Source organism: Tachysurus fulvidraco, chromosome 17 (assembly GCF_022655615.1).
Source record: "Tachysurus fulvidraco isolate hzauxx_2018 chromosome 17, HZAU_PFXX_2.0, whole genome shotgun sequence".
NCBI classification, from domain to species: domain Eukaryota; kingdom Metazoa; phylum Chordata; class Actinopteri; order Siluriformes; family Bagridae; genus Tachysurus; species Tachysurus fulvidraco.
Genome location: NC_062534.1, coordinates 12,684,156 through 12,709,886, shown reverse-complemented (window position 1 = coordinate 12,709,886; position 25,731 = coordinate 12,684,156). Strand labels below are relative to the sequence as shown.

The window sequence follows — 25,731 nt, the reverse complement described above, 5'->3', positions numbered from 1 at the left end:
TCTACAGGCTGCACATATTCCAGTTTAAGAGCTGAAATTGGTCCAGTATTCCTAACAGTCACCGAATGTAGAATGAAGCAATGAAGTGTTGTGTGCTGGACCTCGCAGCTGTGGGAATATATCCTTAGATGAGCTTGTGGGGTTTTTTTTTTTTGCATCTCTATTTAAATTATACATTTCACTGAACTCCTGTGACTACTCCATGTAAACAGCATTTATACATCCATAAATGTGCGTCTTTGGTGTAGCTTATGGTCTGCATTCATTCTGTTCCTGTTAATTTATTTTTTTGATCCTGGACCAAATTCAGACAGACATATAGACTTATTTCTCAGGTCAAACGATGCATGAGCATATTTCCATGGCTGTTTTAGTCATTTTTCAGTAGTAACATGGACAACAGAAAAAAGCTAATTGAAACCTGTGTTTTGAATAAATTAAGAAAAAGAAAGAAATTTAGGAATGTAGACTTGAAATCATCACTGCATCAGATAATCTGTAGGGTAGATTTTACACCGAATCTGCCCGAACAAAATTAAGTTAATATTACAGAAACTCATATGTAGTGAGTGCAAACTGAAATGACACTATACAAGGAGGAAGACTGTCAAACCATTATAATCAACAATTTATTTATGCTTTCCACAGAAACATTTACAGGAACTCTGTAGTAGAATGTTGAGAGATTTTTTTTCTCTCTCCAAATAATTAGGCAAACTTTAGGTGTCTTAGTACAGCTCTCTCCAAACCATCCGCCCAATTCAAGAGGCACTCTAATCCAACAGGCTGACGTTAGAAAAATAAAGAAAAACAAGACCAGCTTAACAAAAGAGAATCTGGGAAAAACGCATGAAAAAGGAGCATGAAAGTCCAACATTTCTGCATCTGTATAACAGCATAAACAACAATATGACAATTTGAAGCTGAATTGTAAAAAAACAACAAAAAAAAATGTTTCTACATACATACAAGGTAACATTCAGTTCTAAACGAATGACATTTAATAGTTTTAATAAATTTTTATTGGCAAAATTGTCTGCGATAATCCAATTTTATCCTTTCAGTACACAAGTATAAAAACAAAACAAAACAAAAAAACACCTCAGGGACAATCTACTGAATGCCTGATGTCCTCGTGTGCTCAAGTGCAATTTTCAGCCCTCACTTTGACTGGCATGTTGAACATACATTTTATGGCTTACTAGGTAAACGGGTCCAGACAGACTGGAAAGTTACAGAGATGCAATTTATAAACAAAACTATGTTACAATAATAGATTGGCAAAAAACTAATTGCCAGCTAAAGTACTTATGTAAACATGAAATACTAGGCTGTACATCTTGTCCAAAATTATATTCAATGGTCTGTTTCTTTGTTTTGTCCATTTAGAGGACCATCACCAAAGTGTAGACAGGAAAAAAAAAAATCATGCCGACAAACATTTAGCTACTTGAAATTCCCTACCCATTCCATTAGCGCAGAAAAGCCCTGAAACTTTTCACTTTGCTTTAGAGCAACTACATCAGGTATTGTGCAAGACTTGCTCTAAAGCAAAGTGACATTTGACAACACATTTAAAACTACACCTTGTATACCATTCTGCACCCCACACATACACCATAATAAAACCTTTTACTTTTATCATAAGGCAAATACACACTTCAAGGTGCCTTTCATTTTATCAACAATATTACATATAGTAAGATGGGAAGTATAAATGGCTATTGGGGTAAATGCACTTTTAAACAGTATTGTTTACTATTTTATGTAACAAAAATTCGGGTGCAACACAGGCGCATTTCTACTATAACTGGAAATGTGCAAAATCTGCTCTAAAGCAAAGTGACAGTGTTGCAAACTCTACTGTACAAGGTACTGGGAGGAAAAATAGGGGTCACGTAGTGACACCTGTGAAGACCCTCAATCCAACTTTATATACAAGGCACTAAGTAAGGAGCGGAGTGAGAGCCATTCACCAGCATCCCTCTGCAGTGCTCTTAGTCCGGTCGGAATATAGGATATTTGGGTAGGAATTCTATAAGAATCACCTGGAGGAGGAAAGAAAATAATAATATGAAAGAGCTAATTCACTCCAGATCATTGCTTTTTAAATATAAACTAACATCATTTAGGCATCCTTTATCAACAAGTATACAATCCATTTTGTTATTAAATCATTTACATAAGCATTTACACACGACACAGGACAAGAGATATTCATGAAAATCCTATTTGAAGAGCAGCAGTTTTTAATCCTACAAGAATTTGTGTACTTTTAGGTAAAAGGAGATTCATGTAATTGTAAGGCTTCAAATTGTATAATTGGTGTAGGTTACTCTGACATTTATTAAATTGATTTTGTTTTTATATTTTTTGAGACAGTCATTTCATACTAATGACTTTAAATAAATCCATAAATTAATAAAGAAGCCCATTAGAACAAAAGTAATGACACCTATAACACACAGATTTGTCTGTTCTTATACAGGCTGACGCAGTGCCATCACCGAGCTGCAATACTGGTTGATTTAGTGCACAACACACTTATGAGACACTCTTTCGCCATTTAGTCATCATTTTGTCAGTTCCAGCTCTGTGTGTGCTTTGCCTTTTATGAGGTTTTGTGGCCGTAACTAAACGCAAGTCAGTTGTGCCACAAACATTATTTATGTCTGTACTTTTGAGAGTCACAAACAGCTGGAACCAAATTCCTTGTGTGTCAACACACTTGGCCAATAAACCGGATTCTGATTCTGATTCTAAACATGCTTAGTAATTTATGGATGACATTCGCTAATAAACATTTATACAGGAGAACATAGAAGATCCACTTTACTCAAACTTTAGCAAATCTGGCAAGAGATTTTAGTTTGGATTGGCCAGTGAAAATATTTACACACAAGACAAGAGACCTACGCAAATACACTGAAAATAAACTTAAACTTTTTTAAAAAAATAAAGGAGTTGTAGGAATAATGGAAAAAGATATTGAAGTCCTTTCAATTCCTGCTACCAAAGGTCAATTTTTAAGGTATACATAGCTGTTAAAATCTGTAAAATATTGAGTACTTACATATTCCATCATGTTATTACTCTCACATTTTCTTCTGCTGAGTTTCCAGTGCAGTCCCAGCTGATAAGAATTATAAAATGCGGCAGTTAGTGAATGCTCTACGATTTCCCAGCCCATACAAACACTCCAGACATGCGGGTTCGCACGGGTCAAACAGCAGTTAGTGCTCTGAGGAGTTTCCTCACTATACTGGCTGCAGTGTCTGTCAGCCTCTGGCGCAAGACACAAGCCATTTTTACTGCTGACCTCTGCACAGTCTGGTCAGCCACTGCAATCTATCAATAGCCCAGCCAAAAATAGCTGTGAAGGACATGGGCATTTTCACAGTTTAGTAGCTAGATTTACAACCATTAACAAACACTTCATTCACTGAGGCATTGAAATCTACTGGACCCTTTCATTTATATGAAATACTCTACAGGTATCGAGGTGAAATTTGCTTACCTTGTGATATAATCGGTTGTTTTCCCATTCTAACAATTTCTGAATGGATCTACGTGTCTGTGACACAGAGAAACACACAGGGGTTAAATGTGACAGCAATCACCCCCTCAAAACCTTCAAATAGGTGCTTAGCAAATACCAATAAAACACCCGCATTAAGACTTTAGAGACATTTATGGACTGAGGCTCCTATTTAACCAGCTCATAAGCTGCATGTTATGGCCAATAACCTGGTGTGGATTCTCAAACTTTTCATAGCCCATCTCTCAGTTAATGTGGCATATTGCATCAATTGTACACCATGACTCTAATTCCACACCTTGTTATTTTGGCTTCAGCACTAAAGAAAATATTTTTAGAGTGCTAATTGTAGTGAAACAGATGAGGCTAAATAAGATGGGCTGGTAAAAACAGAGGAGAGTCTCACCCTCTTGTTGAGGCATATGACGGGCCAGAGACTGCAGCCGACGGTACAGCAACAGCACAAGCACCCGCACAGTAGCCATTTCACATTGACTGGTAAGTTCTTCTTCAGACAAGCGTTCACCCGATTGATGCTTGTCTTGAACTCTTCTGGAGCAACCTGAGAAAAAAAAATCAGAAGAAATGAAATACGGGCCAAAAAATAAACACACATTATGATCAACAACATGCTGCCTTTTATACCTAAAGAACCAACTGCTCACAGAAGAACACAATGTGCTAAACACAAGTCCCACATACAATTTTAAACAGAACACGTTCAAAGTGTGCATGTAGACATAACAACAACGGTATTCATTCTGCTTCAATTCAGTGCAAAGATTCCACAAATGACAAAATTGAAAAAGATCCTGTGTAAATTTGTTAGAAGATTTGCATTCTTTAAAAAGCAGATGAGATTTCATAATTCTTGGACTTTCAAGGCAAAGGGGAGACAAAAAACAAGATAAGCCCACGGCCTTTGGCTGTACCGTCCGGACAACATGAATGGCTGCTCATTCCTCACTGGGTATGTACACCATAAAACTGAGGTCGTAATCTTTTATGACAGGATGCAAAGGTCTCTTTGCAAACAGTGAAAGAGCTCAAAATAAAGCCCCACAGGCCTGATCTGGACCCTTCAGTCATCATAATCCTGACCTCATCCATCACATGTCACCCTAGGTCACAATACTGGAGATACATTTTATTGCCCGGCACTTCCCTCAGCCTGCTCTTCCCCCTGCAACCTTTTTTGTTTCTGCACCCGACCCAGGAAGCTTTCCTTTCTTGTGCAGGGCACAGTCTTTATTTCATTATTTTGTCACCTGGAGCTGTGTCTTCCCAACACTAGGATCGCAGGCTGCCAGGCTCTTAGCCAGCTTACTCATTGACAGAAGACCACTTTAGTGCATTCAGCTTGCGTTAGTTGCACTATGGTGCACTTACTGAAATGTTCCAGTTTCTGACTCAAGAATCCCGGGAAATTATTTTAAAAACACACTCTAGGAATAGGCACATGCTTGGTGTGATTAAATGAAAAAAAAATATATACATTTGACCATTCGAATTGTTTAGGCACCATTACCTTTCCTGTAAGAACAGATGGGAATTCTGTATCAAATTTGTTGCTAAGTCCAAACCTATAAATACAAAAATTACATGTAAAGCAAAATTCCTCATGGTCTGTGCTGTCAACCTAAAAGTAATAATAATGATTAAAAAAAACATTTCATTATGCAATAACACATAAACCATCGATTGTACAGGTAACGTTAGTGCAGATCAATCTAAATTGATGTGTGATTTATACACAAGAGATCTAATTTACAGCACATGAAATGATCTGCGCTACGACACGGTGCAACATACTGGTTCAGCCTGCTATAATATTGTAAATTAGTAACACACATTATTGAGATTATGCCTTAAAGGTTTCTAAACTACTGTAGGCTCAATAAAGCATTATGTTTTGACTAATAAGACATAACAGAGACCAACCTCATCTTACTCCCTGCATTAGTACACTACACAGATGACACAATATGCCTTGTGCACCATAACTAGTATAATACATGAGACACAAGTAAGTTTAAGGTAAGTACATTGTGTAAAATGTGGAATTAGAAGATAACAAACGAATTTATATATTAAAGAAGATGTACAATTATGTTGATGGAAGTTAAGTAAGCTTCTTCATGCACGTGACACCATAATAAACAAATAATCCGTACAGACTGCAGATGACAAGACAAGATGTTTGTAATGATAGCGATCAAAGGCTGAACGGCTCAAAGGAGTCGTATAAAATCAGTGTCGGTGATACAGAGTGCGAGAGAGTCGGTTGGTCTGCGTGTATTTTGAAAGCTAGCATTAAGCAAGCAGGAGATCGAACGCTAGCGTGGTGGCTAACAACAGCAGGACTAAACACGGCGGCATAAAGCGGCGCTTGTTCGCTTACACAGTGATGTGGCCGGCCCCTCGCATTACCACAGGTTCAGGGCAGTATCTGGCGAGATGCTCTTCACTCACTATTCGCTCGTCTTCTTCTTCTAACTCATAAATGGTATCAAAGTCCGCCATGTTGGGCAGTAAGACGCTCATGACGTTTCTGACACTACGCGAGTGACGTCAGAGGACGTAACGCACGCGGTCGCTGAAGGGCGGAGCTTAAAGCTCGAGTGTCAGAGACAAGAATCCTATAGCGTCTGATCGTATACTGTATCACCCATTCAGCCTGAAAAAATATTATATTACTTTTTCTTTGCCTGGTTTTATTGTTATTTGCCTGGTTATTTGATCACGAGCTTGATCTAAGCCTCAACTGAAAAAAAAGAGGATTATTTTTACTATAACTATTATTATAGATCTATAATTAATTTCAGTGTTAATTGAATGACAGATTGGAGTGTGGTAAATGTGTTATGTGAGTGTAAAGTTCATGATTAAAATGATATTGCTGATATATTGCTTCAGTAATGAGAAAAAAAGATGTACACTTAAGTATTAATCCTGGTATATGAATTGCTGGATTAAATTTATAATAAACATGTAATAAGAGGACCAGCAAGAAACAAACGTGAATTATTTATGATCTAATTTAATGTAAAATTAAAAGAACTTCATTAAACCCTTAAACATGTTTATTACAGCCTACATCACAAGCTACACAGCACATAATTGCCTATCGTGAGCAATATGTAAATATCAGCAAAACTGTCCTCTACAATGTCATACAAAAATGAATCACATTCATCTTTGCTAAAAGCCCTTATGAAATTGTGTGCATCCTGTTTTTCTTCTTTATGCCGCATTTGTCATATTAATTGTACACATTGATTTTTATTTATGATTGTGGGTCTTCTGTGCAACTGCATATCCTAATCTCTTTATCAGGATATATGCACTTTGCAGTAAAATGACCTGAATGTTTCAAGGCTTTTTTTTAACACCCTGATTATAAATCAAATTAAAATATTGGAATTACATGTGTTATCAGAATCAGAATCAGGTTTATTGGCCAAGTGTGTTGACACACACAATGAATTTGGTTCTAGCTGTTTACAAACAGTGTTCTTCTGCCTAATGTCTTTATCCACTGGCCTTAGATGACAATCCTATAAATATGTGATCTAGTGGATATAATGACATGATTCCGTGATGTTTTTCAAAACATTTATTTACATTCGGAACGTTATTTACACTCAAACGTTCTACCCATAAATCCGAAATCTGCATTCACCCATGTGAACGAAAAGGTGCTGATATAAAGAAACGCTGAAAAATAGCAGAATTCCTTCACACATGTGAAAATACTGAAAATAGGCCTACCTGCTGCAGATCAACATACGTCTGTAAAAACACTGTAGGCCTTTGCCTGAGATACTTTATTTACAAAAACTCGTACACTCACCACATACAGAAAATGATATATCTTAATAGATCAAACACAAACAAAACTATTAGAATATTTAGCTTTTTGTACCAGACGAACATTTTTTTTTATTATTATTTTTAAAAAAGCTACTCTATTAAAACAGTATTTCAAGAGCCTCCAGCCTTTGGTTGTAATAAGATCACATTTCCTCTGTTATTATATTCCACAAAGCTCGCGCAAGGGGACGTGTGGTCTGGAGCGCATGAGTCCCTTTGAGCGCTGTGTGTTGTGTCCTTGCAGCGGGTCGGAGTGCTCAGTTTTAAGTCGGATGTTTTGGAGTAAGATACTCCAATTTTGAGTTTACTGGGTGACCGTAACTTGCTGAATGTTTCTTATGGACGGTAAGGTGTTCAATCCAGGGGGCGGGTAAACGGAACCGTGCACGTCTGATGGACTGAGTGAACCGGGAACGGGCAGCGGACTCACCGAGCCCGGGTCACTGTGCACAGAGCCGCTGCTACCGTCTGACTGACCCAGCTTCTTCTTGATCAGCTTCCTCTCCTTGGCACGGCGGTTTTGAAACCAAATTTTTACCTGAAAGAAAAAATAACAATTGACAATCTTATAATAACTTGAAATAGTTTATCCAAAAAATATGACGAATGAAGTTGGAATCCAAGTCTTACCTGTCTCTCTGAGAGTCCCAGATTCACAGCCAGCTCTGATTTTCTTCTTATGGTGATATAACGATTAAAGTGAAACTCTTTCTCCAGCTCCAGTCGCTGGTGATCCGTGTAAACTACTCGATATTTCTCCTTTGTTCTTGTTTTTCCTAAACAAATGCAGGAATGTTACAATAAATAAATAACTAACTAAATAAATAAATAAATAAATAAATAAATAAATAAATAAATAAATAAATAAATAAGTTGATTGAAACTAAGTCGATAGTAAGTGAAAAATAAAATCAGAAAGCAGTGCAAAACTCTAGAGAGTGAAATGAATTATGGACTGTCTCACAAATAGGTTTGTCTGGAAAGGCCCACAAGGGCTGTGCTTTGCATACATTGCTCAAATTGACCTGAATTAAAAATTTGAGTCGCATAAATATCACCTAAACGCCATTGATGATTTAAGGCGTATAATTAATGAGATTTCTTACAGCCAAAAAATGGCATTTAAAAATGGTAATGTTACCATGCAATTAAAAAAAATGATTAAAAATATCTGTTTAAAAAAAGTATGTGAATTGTGTGTTTTTTTCATGTATAATGTCTAGGCTTTGGGGAAAATTTGAAACAGTTTAATCAATGTATTAATTCAAGTGGTTGACAAAATACAAGACTTATATTAATGCAAAAAAACTGACACGTTGGACAAAATAACTGGAAAATGGAAACCACCTAGACATAAAATCATAGTTTCACATGTGAAAATCCAATGGAAGACCATGATCAAGCGTTCACTTTATATAGCCATATTCTATTCTATGTGTAAGCTGGGTGCTGAGTCCTAAAGAACAGGAAACCGTGTTGCTGCATATCAAAGTGAAAATGTGTTGAAAAGGGGCTCCTTGAATATGACAGATAACCCTCAAAACTTGAGACAAGGTATCAGGAAAAAATGTGGCTCTCACATCTAGTTTACGGGAGTCGAGCTATTAGCATTACAAGTGGAGCTGGCGCCAGATCCCAACACCTTCACCTGCCACAAGAAACCCACATTTGCTTCTTCAAAAGTTTAAAAAGACTCTTTCTTGCCAGTTTAAAGCCGTGTTTAAAGCATGTATTTTAAATTAGACGCAACCTAATCTGAAATTATAAACGCTCCATTCATTATCAAATAATATCACCTTTATTATATCACAATATTCAGCCTTCTGAGATTTTTTTAAAATAAAGTTTACAAAAGAAATTGCATAGTTTGCTTAGTTTATTACTGCTGTTATATTAATTTTGGTTTACTAAGATTCGGAATATTTCGAAAATTAAATTGTTTTCTAAAGCTTAGGTTTAAACATTCATCTAGGTGAATAATTCATTGTTTATGGCAATTATACTGAGACTTTCAATCTGAATATGAGAGGTCAGGAAGTGTATCTTATATTATTACTCTATTATAGTAAATATCTCACGATATGGACGTGTTGTGTTTTCACAGAGATATTAATAACAGAGAAAAATGAGAATAAGACATTAATTTCAGTCTAAATAGCTAAACATACCGGTGGAAGAGGACTGGACTGTTTTGCTCATCCACTGATAAGAGTTGCGCCTTTCTTTATCCGGGGACATTTGGGCCACGGAAATGTTGTCGGGCGGCGGGGGCAACACAGCCGAACCCGGGTTATGCATAGAGTTGTAATCAGGCGAGCAATAGGAGACTTGTCCCGGTGATGAGTTGCTCATGGGAGTTGCTATAGTGTTGGGAGGTGGAAGGCTGTAGGCGCCCCAGTCTTCCCTCGGACCGCCGTACGGAGCGGCCCACGGTCCTGCGGCCTGAGAGTGTGTGTCCATGCTGGCCATGTGATGGTATCCCCCAAAATCAGAGTACTGTGGCGTGGAGACGAAATTCTGTGGCGGAAGGTTGATACCAGATCGCCGTACAGGTCCTTGGTGGTGATACATGTTTCCTTCGGCTTTATCCAAAAGGTATCCAACATACATGATTCACAAGGGAAAAGACCCAAAAGCTGTTTTTAAGACGACATACTAACAATGCATTATGTTAGATATGGCTGAAAGTGAATTAGAGGGCCAGATTTAAAGGTTTCTTCTGAAATGTGGTAGTCCAGAAACAAAAAGATTTCCAAGCTGGTCATGCGATGTAGTCCTTGACGTGCTTCAATCAAACATGATGTGACTCTGTTGACAAGGTGGTGGTCACTGATGTACGTATAACAAGCCCTTACTGACGTCAGCCAAGACATCAAAACCTCTGGATTTGCATTCAAATGAGAGGCCAATAAGGCCGCCAACCCACTGCGCGCATTCCCCTAGCGCCTGATTTCCGCATCACCTCAATACCGTATAACGTGAAGGAAGGGACACTTCTGAGTGCAACAGAGCAAATTGTAACACAAACTTACCGAGATTATCTAATATGCACTCCAAAAAGTACTAAAAAATACCATCTCACTTTGAAGCACATTGCACAGACTAAAAAATGATCTGCCTCTAATTATCTGAACTCTATAAATGTTTTTAATAATAATAATAAGTACATAAATAATAACAACAATATTATTATTATCATTATTATTATTATTATTATTATTATCATTATTATTATTATTATTATTAATAATAATAATAATAATAATAATAATAATGATAATAATAATAATAATAATAATGATAATAATAATAATAATAATATATTGTCATTCATCATAATATATGTGTCATCTTTAACTAGGTACAATGGGGTGTTTTTCAGGCCTAGTCATACATAGATAGCTCTTGATAGAAGTAAACCTGTGGATATGGGAACGTGACATCTGCATAGTACCCATGCCACTTTTTCGCCTTTCGAGTGTGCGCGTTATTTGTTAAAGATCTTCGAGTGAAAGAGGTGTAAAGCGTGTTGGTGCCTCTTTCTCTGTCTCTGGCCAGCATTTCACTGGCGGCATCCTTCACACCTTCACACTCTGAAACAGGTCACACTTCACAGTTAGTTCCGGCCTGGTGGGAACCCGGGCTCTTTTACACTCAGCACTCGTGCAGGGACGCCAGGTCGAGCGTGTCGCCAACTAGTTGGAAGATTTAACGACTTGTTAACTATTTTATCAGTTTCAGCATTGAGGACCAGCTGCCCTCATGTATACATGTATTAATGCTACAGACCGTGATTTCACTCTTCAGTGCAGTGCACATCTTTGGAAATCACAGGCAGCAAGGAAGCACACAGTAGCCATAGCTTATTAGTTTAGCTATAATGTAAAATAAGGCAAATCTTTTAAAAAAAAAAATGTTTTACCTGGGAGACGTGTTCAATATAGAAACCTAATTTCTAAGTACATAGTCTACTGAATAAATATACTGTGATTCTGTAAATGATGTGAATGTAGATTAATAGACTAGAGCTTTTGTTCTGGAAAAGTTCCTCACCCAGAATCGTTATAATATAAGAACAAAGCTAATGTAAAATTAAAATGTTAATACTAAAACTAGTATGGAATTTGAAATATATACTATTTACACATGTAAATATGGCAGAAATGTATTATCTCTTACAATAATCCTTTGCATTTTGGCTTCTCAAAATAATAATGATAGTTAAAAGAAATTCAGAAAAAAATCTTTAACCATTTTGGTGAGTGCCAAAAAAATCTTATGCAGGAGGATCCAAAATAAAGAAAATGGCCAGTTTATTGTGGGGTAATTGTTTATTAATTTTATGCCAAAATGTTCTTTTTTAAATGCTATTATATAATATTTAAATGTGTTTCAAAATGTTATACAATTGCATAAAAAATAATGAGATGAAACAAGATTTTTATTGCTCTTGTTGTTGTTTGTTTTAGTTCCCTGTGATTGAGTGTAAAATATGGGCTGAAAAAATGTGACTTGTTCTGAATATTTATAAGCTTGGTGAAATTGCAGTGGTATAATGCACTTCAACATATACAACCGTCTCCATGCCATAGTACTCTGATTCTTTCAAGTGATGTGGAAAAAATGCCTATGAACTGGCACAGCTAGTAGAATTTGGAGAGATTATAGTATCCTGCAATTTTACTAATATACTTTTAATTACTAACTTTTCATTATAGTAGACATACCGAAATATAATTCAGCCTGTGTCACATTATAGGGCCCATATGTGCCTAAATACCCCTTCAAAGTGCACGTAACCAGTATAGTCACCAACAAGCCAACATGTATCCTCTTCATGCACACACTGAAGGTGTTATGAAAATGCAACTGTCATGTTTACAATGGTTAGGAGACCAGGGTTTAAAAAAGGAAACACCTTACTTTATTGTGTATAGCTTGGATTTACTAGAACATTGTAAAATTTGGGGGTAAGCAGGGTTTATGTCATAGACCTTCTTTTTCGCACTTTTTGTAACCAGAGATTCTTTGAACTGTAAAACAAATTACCATCTGTATGGATTTATTTTATAAATTTTATCATTTCAAATAGCTATTGTTCTCATTAATAAAATATGTACAGTGTTTTTCTGAGGGGTTCTCTTTTTTGGCCATTTAATGAAGCAAAAACATTTAATTCCTGATCTTTTCACTGACAGAACACAGTAGGTCAAAGCTGACAACTTTGTAAATAGAAGGTTGTGATTGCTACTGAAACAACTGACTACTGACACAAATGCTCCATGTCCTCATGTATTTTATAGACCAATCGACCAAAATACAGCTCAGTTCACTTAGCGTTTCAGGCACCATACGCTAGACGCTTACTGGTTTAAACCACATCGACGGCTCCCTCTGGTGGTCGGGTAGGATTGGCTGAGGAAGGACTAGGTAAACATTATTCCAAAGCAATTATAAATAATCACAACTTCGTTGAAACAGCCATTAGATTGTTGATATATAATACGTAAACTACGTCTACAGTTTTATTAAGATTATTCATCTAGGAGGGTATAAATTATTTATTTATTTATTCATCTTTTAAGAAGCTTAATTGTAAATAATTACTGTTTACATGTTCAAACTGTGAAAAAAAAATATGAACCTATAAGAACTAAGTATAAACGATAAGAACTAAGTATAAACGATGGACCTGTTATTTTATCTAATTTCAGAGTAAAACTTTCTGGAGTAAAACTGCATGCAGCCTTATCTGCCTCACATGCTCTTAAAATCTGTAATAATTTCAGTGTCCTCAAGAGGGCAGTGTGCTCTAAATAATTACTTACCTAATCACACCTGATCTTCCATAACGTGTTATGGAAAGCTTCCAAATTTCCATCTTCAGGTGGTTTGTATATTTGAGCTTACTCTTTAATTATTAATTCAAGTTCCTGTTCTAAATATATTCCTGTATATATATCCTGTTCCTGTATTAAATATATAAAAAGTCAAAAATAATTTGCAAGATTTTTTTCTAATAATAGTTATCTACGGTTTAGTAATATATTTCCTTTAATTATTCAAAAAATTATTAACAATTAGTTCAAATAAGCCACCACCTCCCTTTGCATTCCTTTCACATACATATATAGATCCTTTAGTCACAAATGCTCAACATCTGGAAGTTCTTGTGAGGGGCTGTGTGTGAACTTCTTGTCTCTGAGACCAAGATGAATTCAGTTACTTCAGTTGCAATAGCAGACAGGTGATTATTGAGTGTTATGTCTTTTCCTCTATCTAACCACTATTAGCTGATGATTGGTTTCAATGTACAGTCATATAAAAGTTGAATAATTAGGGCCTTTATATATGAATATAAAGTGCTTCATGTCTGAAAATATTTTGCTAGTGAGGTTTTGATTTATGAGATTATATGGTGGTAGAGTAGAGTCATACTTTATAATACCATGAAAAATTTTCTTAATGCAATTCATATTTACTTAACTGAAAGCTTCTGATGTCCTGTATAAGAGAGTTTGTGCTCAAAATTGGCCAGTCATATTAATCACTGTTTTCACTTTTCATAAGGTATCTATTATATGGCTGGGATTTTATCCATGATCATTTTACAGTAAAATGCTCTACTAAAAAAATTCCTACTCAAAATAGCCATGCTCAAAATATTTTTATATCTCACATATATGGATTAACAAATTAAATATTGCATCATTCGAAGTGACCTTTTAGCTTTTGCAGACATTTCCATGTCTTTCCAGTTGAGCTCACTAGTGTGAATTATTCAGTGAGAGATCTGAAGCAGATTTATGCCTGGCACTTAATAAAATCAGATACTACTTGATTATGTAATTAATTCTTTAGTCAGTAAGGCTGTTTATTACAATAAAGACTGAAAAGGATGAACCCACATTCCTAATCCTTCTGGCTCCATCATGTGGAACGTCTAATAGAACACGAAGACAGTTTCACTCATACCAAGGGCTGAATGCCAAGGCCTTTATCATGCCAAAATATATCTCTTCTCCACTAACCTTATATTTTATATAGCATTTTCTTTATTGTATGTTTGTTTGTTATTGTATTGTTTAGTATTATTTGTCATATATTAATATTATTTTAATATCTGTCTTACTGTACTTAATTTATTAACTGTACTAAATTAATTTATTGTATTAGCTTGTATAATTTGTGTGTGCTGTTTGTGCACTTGTGCTGAGTGTGAGTACTTTGTATATTCTGATAAATAAACTTGACTAGAACCTAAAAAGAATTAAATGATGCTGTCCTGCTTCTTGCTTCCACAATTTCCTTTTTACTCTTTTAAACAATACTGTAATGGAGTATTTTACCATGGATGAGGAAATCTGATATCCTAATAATTAACAGGGTATTATGCTAGTATACATCACAAAAACCTTATTTTTAAATGCAATGGGCTAAAAGAAATTTTTGCTTCAACATAAAAATATACATATGCACATATGTGTGTGTGTGTGTGTGTGTGTGTGTGTGTGTGTGTGTGTGTGTGTGTGTGTGTGTGTGTGAGCACATTCGCCTCACACCTCCAGGGTTGGGGGTTCGATTCCCGCCTCCGCCTTGTGTGTGTGGAGTTTGCATGTTCTCCCCGTGCCTCGGGGGTTTCCTCCGGGTACTCCGGTTTCCTTCCCCAGTCCAAAGACATGCATGGTAGGTTGATTGGCATCTCTGGAAAATTGTCCGTAGTGTGTGAAATATGTGAGTGAATGAGAGTGTGTGTGCCCTGCGATAGGTTGGCACTCCGTCCAGGGTGTATCCTGCCTTGATGCCCGATGACGCCTGAGATAGGTACAGGCAAGTTCGGATAAGCGGTAGAAAATGAGTGAGTGAATGAATGAAAACAAATATTAAAAATAATATTAATATAAGACATATTTTTTCACATGACTATATATAGTCATGTGAAAAAATAGGGTGCCATATGGGCCATTTATCATCATTTTAACAATATTGGAATATTTGAGTAATATAACTAAATAAATAAAACCAAACAAAAGTCTTTTTTTGAATTATCTATAAAATGTAATAAAAAAATCTTATTGCTTTTGACGAAAAAGCAAGGATACCCCCACATTTATTTGTACTTAAAATGGATAAAATGACCTACAGGTGGATCACATCAGGTTCAAATTATTAGAACATTGTTACAAAACATTTTGAAGAACGCTTGTCTTATTTAAATTTCAGATATTTAGTTTGGTTTGCTCTTAATTGTTGAAGTGAGATGCATAACTATGGTGAGATCCAAAAAGTTCTCTGAGACCTTCAGAAAGAAGATTGTTGATGCTTATGAATCTGGTAAGCGATATAAAAAGATCTCAAAATAATTTGTAATCAGCCAGTCCACTAAAAACCATTCACAAATGGAGAACATTCAAAATAATTGCCAACATGGCCAGGTCAGGCTGTCCAAACAAATTCAACCCAAGAGCAGACTGCAAGATACTCACAAAAAAGTCCCCAAAATCCCCCAAAATCCCCAATATCATCACAGGACTTACAGCAAGTTCTTGCTTCAGTTGATGTTAAAGTGCATGAATCTTCAATCAGAAGGAGACTAAACAATAATTCTCATGGGATATATCAGAATCACAGAATTATCAGAACCATGTATGTGAATATTAGAACATAAAGTTTTTTGCACCATAGACATATTCTTTGATATGCTTTACATGGTGTTTGGACTTGGATTGTTTACTCCTTCAACTACTTGTACTACAGGAAGCATTTTTTGCTTTTATAATCACTCTGTAATGTTGGCTAAAGGTACAGTGAACAGTTCATGTGTTTGACTGCATCCGGCTCATTGTTTTGGCTCTGAGTGAGGGTGCGGACGTGAGGATTGACTCAACCCCACTTCTCAAGTGCAGAATCTTAATAAAGGATCGTGAGAATTTGATCACAGCTCCAAGAATAGCCATTATAGAAATGGTGGAACTTCTTTTTTGTCTTTACTCGGAATATAGGTTTTGGCAAGCTCATATATCCTCTCACACATCCCATTTGCTCTGGTGATTAGTTCTGTAGGTTGTTTTCTTTGGATTGAGGATTTACAAGAATTCAATTGTTATAACAGAGTAAAAATAACAACATATTCAAATAAGTGGGTAGCTTTAATTAGAAGCACATATGATCTTTTCTTGGGATTACATTTACAGGCTCCTTTCAGGAAGAAACTGTTGCACAGTTTCGTAGGAAAAATACTAGGTATGTGTGTGTTGCTTTACTAGATTTTTGGCTATAGTATGATGACCCCTATCTTCTTTAACATCCTTCCGATGTTTATTTGTGTAGCTGACATGCAATAGGATGTTAATAAAATTTACCACTCATATAAGTCCTTTTTTTCTTCTTCTTACTTTTTTACTTAGATGAGATGATATTCCTTTATTCATCCCACAATGGGGAAATTTATATGTTACAGCAGCAAAAAATATTATCACATATAATAAATATCATTACATATTCTTCCATGGTGCAATCAGACTCTGTCCCTGGACACACCCAGTGCCATTTCTGGTAGGTACCGTGATCCCATAGGAAGGCCGGTGTTAGGATGGTTAAGAGAGCCTTCCTTTCCCGCTCACAGAGGTATTGTCCTGGTGACAGACAGACTGCCGACACCTAACCCCACTCAGGAAGTGTGTCTCCATGGCCAAGGATTGGGAGGAAGGGCACACACTGATGACACACAGTCTGAACATCTTAACAAAGGCCACAATAATTGCAGGAATGTCAAGAACATGTTGCAAAATCTTCTTTCGAAGTCAAATGGAAAACAACAAATATGTTTTGCATTTTAAATTAGTAGGAAGCTACAGAAATGGAGAAACGTTATGATTTTTCTTTGTCTAGCATCATCCATGGATACAATATACAGTGCCCTCCACAATTATTGGCACCCCTGTTTAAGATGTGGTCATGGACTTCTAAAAATTCTCCTTTTTTTAAACAGCATAGAACCTGAATGCAAAAAAAAAGAGAAAAATCCAACCTTTCATTTAAGTACATTACTTTGGTGGTAAAAAAAAAAAATCACACATTTAGGAAAAAAAAAACAACTTGAAATCATGTGTCCTACAATTATTGGCACCCCTGATGTTAATACTTTGTACAACCCACTTTTGCTAACAAGACAGCACATCTCCTCCTATAACATTTCACAAGATTGGAGAACACAGAGAGAGGGATCTTTGACCATTCTTCTTTGCACAATCTTTATAGATCATCCAGTGTCCTGGGTCCTCTCTTATGCGCTCTCCTCTTTAGCTTGCCTCACAGGTTTTCGGTTGGGTTGAGGTCTGGGGACTGAGATGGCCATGGGAGGACTTTGAGTTTGTGACTGCTAACCATTTTTGTGTAGATTTTGACACATGTTTTGGATCATTATCCTGCTGACCCATCTTCAGCTTTCTGGCAGAGGCCATCAGGTTTTTATTTAAAATGTCCTGGTAGTTCTAAGCGTTCATAATGCCATGCACCCTAACAAGGTTCCCAGGGCCTTTGGAAGAGAAACAGGCCCACAGCATCACAGATCCTCCACCATACTTCACGGTGGGCATGAGGTGCTTTTCAGCATACTCATCTTTTGTTTTACGCCAGACCCACTTAGAGTGTTTGTTGCCAAAAAGCTCAATCTTTGTCTCATCTGACCAAAGCACACAATCCCAGTTGAAATCCCAGTACTGCTTAGCAAACTCCAGATGTTTATGTTTGTGAGTGTTAATGAGAAAAGGCTTTTTCCTTGCATGCCTCCCAAACAGCTTGTTGGCATGTACACGTAGAGAGCATCTGATGGTTGCTATGGAGACTTTGTGACCCCAAGATGACACTCTTTGATGCAATTCTGTGACAGTGAGCTTAGGAATTTTTTTTACTTTTCTTACCATTCTCCTCACTGTGCATTGTGGCAAGATAAACTTGGGACCTCTTCCAGCCTTGTTTGTTTCTGTTCCAGTTGTTTTAAACTTGTTAACGATTCCTCTGACTGTAGGTTAGGCGACAAGTTAAGGCGAGTGGCTATTTTCTTGTAGCCATTGCCTGACTAATGAAGGTCGACACACATCTGCCTTACTTGAATGGTGTGTTCTCTTGTCTTTGCCATGTTGACAAATGGGTAAGAGAATTAGGCCTCTGTGTCACGTCATATTTATACCCCAGGGAAACAATAAGTCATGAATTACTAATTAAAGGTTCCTAGATACCCTGACCAACTTTAGCAACTACAGAAAAATATATTTAAAAATAACTAGAAAAAATTAAATTTTTCAGAGGAATTGTTAGGAGTGCCAATAATTGTGGAACAGGTGATTTTATTATATATATGTTTTTTTAATGTATTTTTTAAGTATTTAAGTCATGGACTTTTTAAAATTATTATTAACTTGTGTCAAAGGTTATATTTTTCACAATTTTTCTGTTAGAGATTATGCTTCTGCAAAAAAAAAAATTTATTTGACCGCTTTTAACACAACTTCAACAGGGGTGCCAATAATTGTGGAGGGCACTGTATCTGTCAACATTCAACCCTGCAAAAATAACAAATAAATGTTGGTTATATTAATGCCATAACTGTTATTACTATCCATATGTCAGACTTGAAAAACTCGTAGAAAACATTAATTGTGTGTTTTTCCTTAAAATTAGACTGTGTATGCTTTCTGTTATATTAATCATGTTTCATTTTTAGTCAGGTTTGAGCTTTAAAAAGAGTCTGTGTATGTAAAAGTCAATCATTACAATAAGCTGTTATGTATAAATATATAAATCTTTATTGATGTCTGGATAAAATACAATTATAATGAATGAAAACAATATCGCAGTGCATACAATATACGTTGCCAATGGACACAAATAAAAATATTATCTGATATTAGGTACTGAATTAAAAATGGAATATCTACCAATAAACACTGGTAATTAAGAAAAATGGACAGCAAGTAACAAATAAGAGTAATAGTTCTCTCCTGCCTGACAACAATCTTGGGTACAAGGCCAAACGTTTCTCATTGTCCCCGTTACAGTATCTTTAATGATATTACCTGCATGTGTGCATATGCTTCTGCTATAATTTGTGATGACTATATATATGTAGAGACCAGCCTGTTAAAAATTATATTACTTAGTAATCGTTGAGCCTGCCCTGCAAGCTTTAGTCAGATTATAGCACATGCACAGGACCAACAGCATTCCTAATAAAATAAAACAGGTCAATAACTGGACATCAACTATCATGTATACAGTGTAAACAGCCCAAAGGTTATTAGATATTGAACTTTGACCAAGTATAAGATAAATGCAGGGCAGAGGAAACTTTATGTGTGATAGATTAGTCTTTAATTATTTAAAAAAGAATTCTTATTTGAAAGTGATTGGACTATTTATCCTATGTCTATTTTTTAATCTTACAAAAGTGGTGAATTTCCAATACTATTTATTAAGACTTTTATTGTAGCACATGGGAAGTATAAATAGCTCATAAAATCATTCATACTGAGTTCAATAAAATAAACAGTTTGGTGTAAAAACTGTCTTACAGAGTTCAGATCACATTTCCTCTCAACATAAATGATTTTGTGATGATTTAAAATGATTCAATAATTAATTGAATGCCAAATATTAATGCTAGGTATTAATTGTGTTAAACTAATCGTAATTTATTTCTAAAAAAAATAATAATAATAATAATAATAACAATTAGTGCAACAGTATAAATAGTGTATAACATTGAGAGCAGTATGTGGATTCAGGTAATAAAAATACAAACAAATGCGTATGAATACATACAAACGGTTACATCTGAACAAGTTTACATGCAGTTATGATCTATAAGGAAGGGCAGAATTATAAAGAAAAATTATTCAATCAAGTATTGTCCTGAAAATTTAAACGAGAAAATGTAATGAGTCAATAACACTCCTGTTGTATCCACGGATAAAAAATATTTTCCTTAAAGTAACATTGTCATATACCAAATATATATATGTTAAATGCAAAATAAAATAATTTCCAGTTTCTTTTCATTAAACTATTCAAATTAGTAACAATACAGAATTTTTTTCATTTTAAACTTAATTTTGATTTTATGGGAATGTGTGATTTGTTGAAACAAGGCTATAATACAAGATTTAATATGTTGCTCTTTTTGTGTTCACAGTAGATTGCAGTAATACCTGAGGTGGTCTATATGTGCATATCACAGTGGTATGTTGTGATGTGTTTCAAAAATTTCAAAGAGTCAAAGCATGTAATACAGCAGCATTGTACTGCTGTACACTGTTGGAGATCATACTGATGTAACAGTGCTGGATCTATACTGACCAATATACATGTCAAAATAGTAACAGAATTAGTTAACAAAATCTTTAGAAAAAAAAGCTTCCTAAAAGTAAGAAAAGATTAAGTAGTAAGTGTAATAGTCCAGGTATTGGGTAGGAGGCCCTGAAGGCTCATGGGTAGCAGCTGGAAACTCAGACAGGTGGTGTGGAATAGCGGACAACATAATTGTAGTCTGGTGGAGGGCTATGACATTCCAGCTCTGGATCCAAAGAGGAATCTTCCAGACTAGTGAAGTCTAGTGAAGGTACGGATGGAGGATATTTCTCCTTCTCTCCCTCTGAAAATACTGACTCCTTACTCTTAGTTTTCATCCTGAAACAGAAGAAAACATATGAAGTCATTTAAAGTACTCCAACTGTATTCAATATGCATAGTCTATTTCATATTTGGAGCAATGGTGATAGATTCCAGGCCGATTTTTAAATGTATCAGTCACTTTGTAACTTGAATCAACATTGTTTATTGCACTAAAAAAGTTGAATTGCCCCATATGTTGCTATGGGGTTTTAAAGTACACTAGGTAAATCATTTTGGGTATCATGTGATTTGTCTGTGGGATCTTTGGTGAAAACATACACACAATCTGGAGTGCCATACTTTCAAGGGTCTGTAGGTACTAATGCTTTCTAAAGCACATACAACAGTATGATCTATTGCCCTCAAAGCACATGTGTGTATTGAATGGATGGAGTCCCAAGTGGAATTCATTCACACAATGCTGATGGGGACAAGAAGAAGTAGTAAAGTTTTAGAAGGTCAAAGGTGGCAGTGATCAAGTGGTCTCTCAACAGGAGTGCCTCACAGCAATGTATAGATCATTCTCTGCATGCCTGAAGTGGCTTTTTTTTATCCTAGTGGAGAGGCCATGGCAACATGGGCAAGGTTCTGCGAGCAAATTGTGGCCTTTAGTCAGTTTTTGTGTGATGGAGAGCAATGGTTTGGGGAACACTGTAAATGGTTTGGAAGAAGGAGCAGCAAGACAAACAGCTGTGGAAATTAGGCAGTCAGGCAGGCAGGGTGTTTACAGTGAATCCAATCCTTTTTGCCTTATTGTTAATACAAGGGTGCTCAAAAAAGACAATAAGCCCATATACGATATTAACAGCAGCTGTACTGTTTTCAAGTAGTTAATCGTAAAATCATTTTTGAAATAATTATTACAAATTATAATTATAATTATCTAATTATAAAAAAATATTTTAAAAATAATAATAAAATAATAACAACAAAATGTATTCTCACATAAAACCACACTTCAGCCTGTATCTGTCAAACATAAGAAAGAAAATCTGCCTAGTTAAGAGGAAGAGCTTGTCTGACTCTAACAGAAGAAATAACTTATGATGACTTTAATGACCAAGTGCAACCATGATCCAGGTGCAAGTAAGCTATAATCAGAACACTACGCATTAAGATGTCCGGGAAACAACAACTGGCTTATATAGTCAACTATAGCCAACAAACAAATTGTCTCCTTTTGCCAAGCAGAAAATGCTCCTGGAGTATCACTTTAGTTAAGATGTCTTGAGCATTAGCTAATGCCCTGCATAAAAAACAACCAGTGGAATTTAAACAGAACAGGAAAAACACTCATTTGTGTGGAGAATTCATACAATTTCATTCCAGAACCTTTTTTCCTTCATAATAAGCATTAACTTCTGATGTTCAAAACACAAGGGAAATATATATCTAAAACTCTTTATAGATCTGAAAACATACATTAAGGTTTCTCACTGTGGTGTGTTTTGTGCATGGCCATTTCTCTTCAGGCCATTTTTAAGATCTTCTGAGCACTGTCTACAAAGAAATGGGTGCCACTTACCAAGACTATAGAAATGTTGACAGGAATTTGGCATGGGATTTGAACAGAAAAAGTCCTGTTGTTCTTTACTGGCCCAATGAGGTCTAGTATGATTGCATGTTTTTCAGTTTAGAAGGTGAGAAATCCAGTACCATGCAGGCAGAGCAGACAAAGACATTAGTCGCGAGGCCCCGTAGCCAATGTTAACGAGCCACACTTTCAGCCCTGCTTTTGTAGTCTAGCTGTTGGGTTTGTCATTTTGAGCAATATTCCTCCCCTGTGCCATTGTGAGGCTCTCTTGCCAAGTCACCTCTTAAAAAGAGAGAGGCAGTGACTGGGAGTAAGAGTAAAGCAGGGGGATGTACAAAAAACTGTATGACAATTCTTGCATATACATTCTCGCCCAGTGGGTGGGTTACCAAGGAGATACTTCTTCCTGTAGTACTTGATGCTGTGAGTGACACAGCTTTAACAGTATGATTAACTCTGCACTTACGCCAGGGCCATGATACTTAAGGGTCGAACCAAGGAATCCAAATGCTTCAGCTTCTTCAGATCATCAGAGGACAGACCCATGCCGCTGTCCGAATGCCCTCCCTGCAAATGACATTATGAGAAAACACATGCCCTGAAATGAGTAATGACATTAAGAGAAAAATAAGCATCTGTTTCAAGAAATACAGTGGTATTGCTGTCAGTACAGAAGTGCAGTGTTGATGTGCAGTGTTTTGTACTATTGTTGGAAACCATATGTTTTTTTATGAAGATTTTGTGGACTTGTCAGTGTGGGTGTGGTGTGAGAACAAACTCCCCACCTCATGCATATCATTTGTTCCACTCTCCATTGTTACTTCATCAAAGGTTTTGATGCTGTCTGGGCAAACCTTGATGTTCCTGAGTGAATCAAAAGTTCAATAAAAGGTTAGTATTGACACAGTTGTGTGAATACGATCATTTCCAGTGTTTGTGGAGCAAAATCTTAATAAGGAGTGCCAATAACGTTCCCTCACTGTTGCTTTTGAACGGTGGTTTTGCACATTCATCTTTTTTCGCACCAATCTCTTCTTCTTGAATTCTTCTTACTTGACTGATGCTAGCAAATGTTTATATTCATAATCTTTACATAACATATTTTTTAATAAATCTAATTTTTATTGCAACTTTATACAAAGTAATGTGATTTAAATAAACAATACAAAAGTCTAAATATAATACATAAAGTGTTTTATGGTTCCATGAGCTCAGTGTATGTGCTAAAAAAGAAGTCCAGACCATGTTTTCTTAGAATGTCAAACTTATCAAATAGCTGCTTAATTCAGGCTTTGGGAAAGCTGTCATTACTGCATTTCAACACCAATCTTAATAAATACACTTAGAAAACCTGAGAAAATACAACAGTTGAATAAATATTATCTTTACCAGACATAAATTCTGAGAGTGCATTTGTGGCTAGGGAGGAAATTCCATAAGGGGCCCATAGTGCAATGAGCCTGTGACTCTCAGTGCTGTACCTGCCTTATCAGAAGCCACACAGAGCTTTTTGCCTTCAGCCTAAATGTACTGCTAATGAACAGTGAAAACTGTGTTGTAATATATATATATATATATATATATATATATATATATATATATATATATATATATATATATATATATATATATAAAGAGTAAATCAGAATTTAAAATAACCATAGACAACAATGTTCCCACACTTAATCTACAGTACATTTTAAAATGGTTAGGTTATTTGCACAGAATAAAAAAAAGATTTGTGCAAATTAATACATGCACAAAAGTCAACAATATCCATGATCAAATATTGTAGGTTTTGGAGAGTTGGACATATCACACACAACAGCTGCTGCAGTTTAAGGTTTCAAGCAATTATACATATATGTCTATAATGATATGCTTACCACGAGCCTCCTGAGGTTCTGAGGGAGACAGGTCTCAAAGAAGTTTCCTCTGAATGGTCTGTATTTAACGGATCTTCTTTAGTCAGCAGTGCTGTGTTGATTGGAATGTAATGTTTACCCTCCTGAAAGAAAGTTAAGCCATTTTGACTGAGGCCCCCACAATAACAATGACATCACCAGGCCTATGCTATTGCAGTATGAGGTAATTCAAAGTTTAGAGAAATCTGAACTTCTACATTCTGTATACAGTATGTACTGTGGGGACATTTCATATACAGCAAAATTACCTGAGACAAAAGAAAACATCACACTAAATTAATCCTCTGAACAGTGTGACAGTATTTTTGAGCACTGAGGTGCTGTCTGATATCTAAACATTCCAGACTTCTTTAATCCTAATTGAGTTTGAGTCAGAATGGATTCCATCATTGATATCTAGAGTTGATAGAGTTGACATCTCGCTTCCACATTAGTTTGTAGTTTAATATGGGACAATTAACTCTCTTTCCCGTATCAAAACGTTGACAGACTTACAACATTATACATTCTGTTCACACACTCTTTGAACTGTCCCTGTTTAATAATGAGCCAGGATGCAAGTTTCTTTTATCAGGATTTAAACTAAGCCTTTCAAGAGTATATACTCTGGCAAAGTTAAGACAAAAATGCAAGCTTGGTTTAACTTAGTAAAAACAAACATAACGGCACAAATCATTTTATACATCTTGTACTGGTGTAGCTTTCCTCCTTTTCTTTTGTCAAAGGAAGTGACTAAGACTGTTGATTGGCGTTTCCCTTCTCACTTACTCTAATATCCTCGTACTCCTCGTAATATCCTCACCATGCCTAGAACCAATCAAAACTGCCACTTCCTGAGAGGATACTGAGCACAATGACTCGTTTACTGAATCAATGCCCAAAATTAATTTTTATGCATTTATCTTTTTATGCTATATAGCCCCAGCAAGGGTTCTAGCTTTGGCTATAGGGCTAATAAATCAAAGCAGGTTTTAGAATTGATATCCTTTTAAACAAATTAAGGATCATTTGAACAACTCACTCACCTGCTGCACACTCGCCTGAAGAAGGTCTCCTAGTCTCTCCACTAGCTCTGTAAAAGTGGGCCTCTGCTGTGGTTCTCCATGCCAGCAGTCCAGCATGGTCTCATATCTACAAGGGCCACATACATAAACACACAGAATAATAACAATAATCATCATCATCATCAT

At 36.0% G+C, this 25,731-nt stretch overlaps 3 protein-coding genes across 6 annotated transcripts in view; all 3 read right to left on the bottom strand.

Moving 5' to 3' along the window:
• Nucleotides 1-610: 610 nt before the first annotated feature.
• chic1 (cysteine-rich hydrophobic domain 1) lies at nucleotides 611-6,114 on the bottom strand. The gene is made up of 6 exons (XM_027135514.2): nucleotides 5,940-6,114; nucleotides 5,067-5,121; nucleotides 3,945-4,100; nucleotides 3,518-3,574; nucleotides 3,074-3,133; nucleotides 611-2,048 (listed from the first exon to the last, which is right to left on the bottom strand). The coding sequence occupies exons 1-6, from the start codon at nucleotides 6,080-6,082 to the stop codon at nucleotides 1,998-2,000; spliced, it is 522 nt and encodes a 173-aa protein (XP_026991315.1). The 5' UTR covers nucleotides 6,083-6,114; the 3' UTR covers nucleotides 611-1,997.
• A 1,380-nt stretch (nucleotides 6,115-7,494) lies between these two features.
• On the bottom strand, nucleotides 7,495-10,367 carry cdx4 (caudal type homeobox 4). The gene is given in 5 exon segments (XM_047802309.1): nucleotides 7,495-7,676; nucleotides 7,678-7,821; nucleotides 7,824-7,949; nucleotides 8,042-8,187; nucleotides 9,580-10,367. Coding segments are annotated over 5 exon segments (963 nt in total). The 5' UTR covers nucleotides 10,022-10,367; the 3' UTR covers nucleotides 7,495-7,571.
• Nucleotides 10,368-19,195: 8,828 nt separating this feature from the next.
• The window catches only part of kdrl (kinase insert domain receptor like), a 39,335-nt gene continuing 32,799 nt past the window's right edge, over nucleotides 19,196-25,731 (bottom strand). For 2 of the 4 annotated variants that reach the window (XM_027135543.2, XM_047802277.1), the window contains exons 34-38: nucleotides 25,567-25,672; nucleotides 24,503-24,624; nucleotides 23,402-23,480; nucleotides 23,083-23,183; nucleotides 19,196-21,097 (exon numbers count right to left, since the gene is read on the bottom strand). In XM_027135543.2, coding sequence (XP_026991344.2) covers nucleotides 20,917-21,097; nucleotides 23,083-23,183; nucleotides 23,402-23,480; nucleotides 24,503-24,624; nucleotides 25,567-25,672 — 589 coding nt within the window. In that variant the 3' untranslated portion in view covers nucleotides 19,196-20,916. Of the gene's footprint in view, nucleotides 21,098-23,081; nucleotides 23,184-23,401; nucleotides 23,680-24,502; nucleotides 24,625-25,566; nucleotides 25,673-25,731 lie in introns of those variants that run through there. The other 2 variants (XM_047802278.1, XM_047802279.1) reach the window with 2 other exon arrangements.

Excerpts from the sequence above, each read along its gene's own strand:
- chic1 (XM_027135514.2), bottom strand. The coding sequence starts at position 6,082 with ATGAGCGTCTTACTGCCCAACATGGCGGACTTTGATACCATTTATGAG. Across the intron at positions 3,575-3,944 it reads TCATATGCCTCAACAAGAGG|ACACGTAGATCCATTCAGAA; the intron begins GTGAGACTCTCC and ends TCTGTGTCACAG. Across the intron at positions 3,134-3,517 it reads ACAACCGATTATATCACAAG|CTGGGACTGCACTGGAAACT; the intron begins GTAAGCAAATTT and ends AATTCTTATCAG.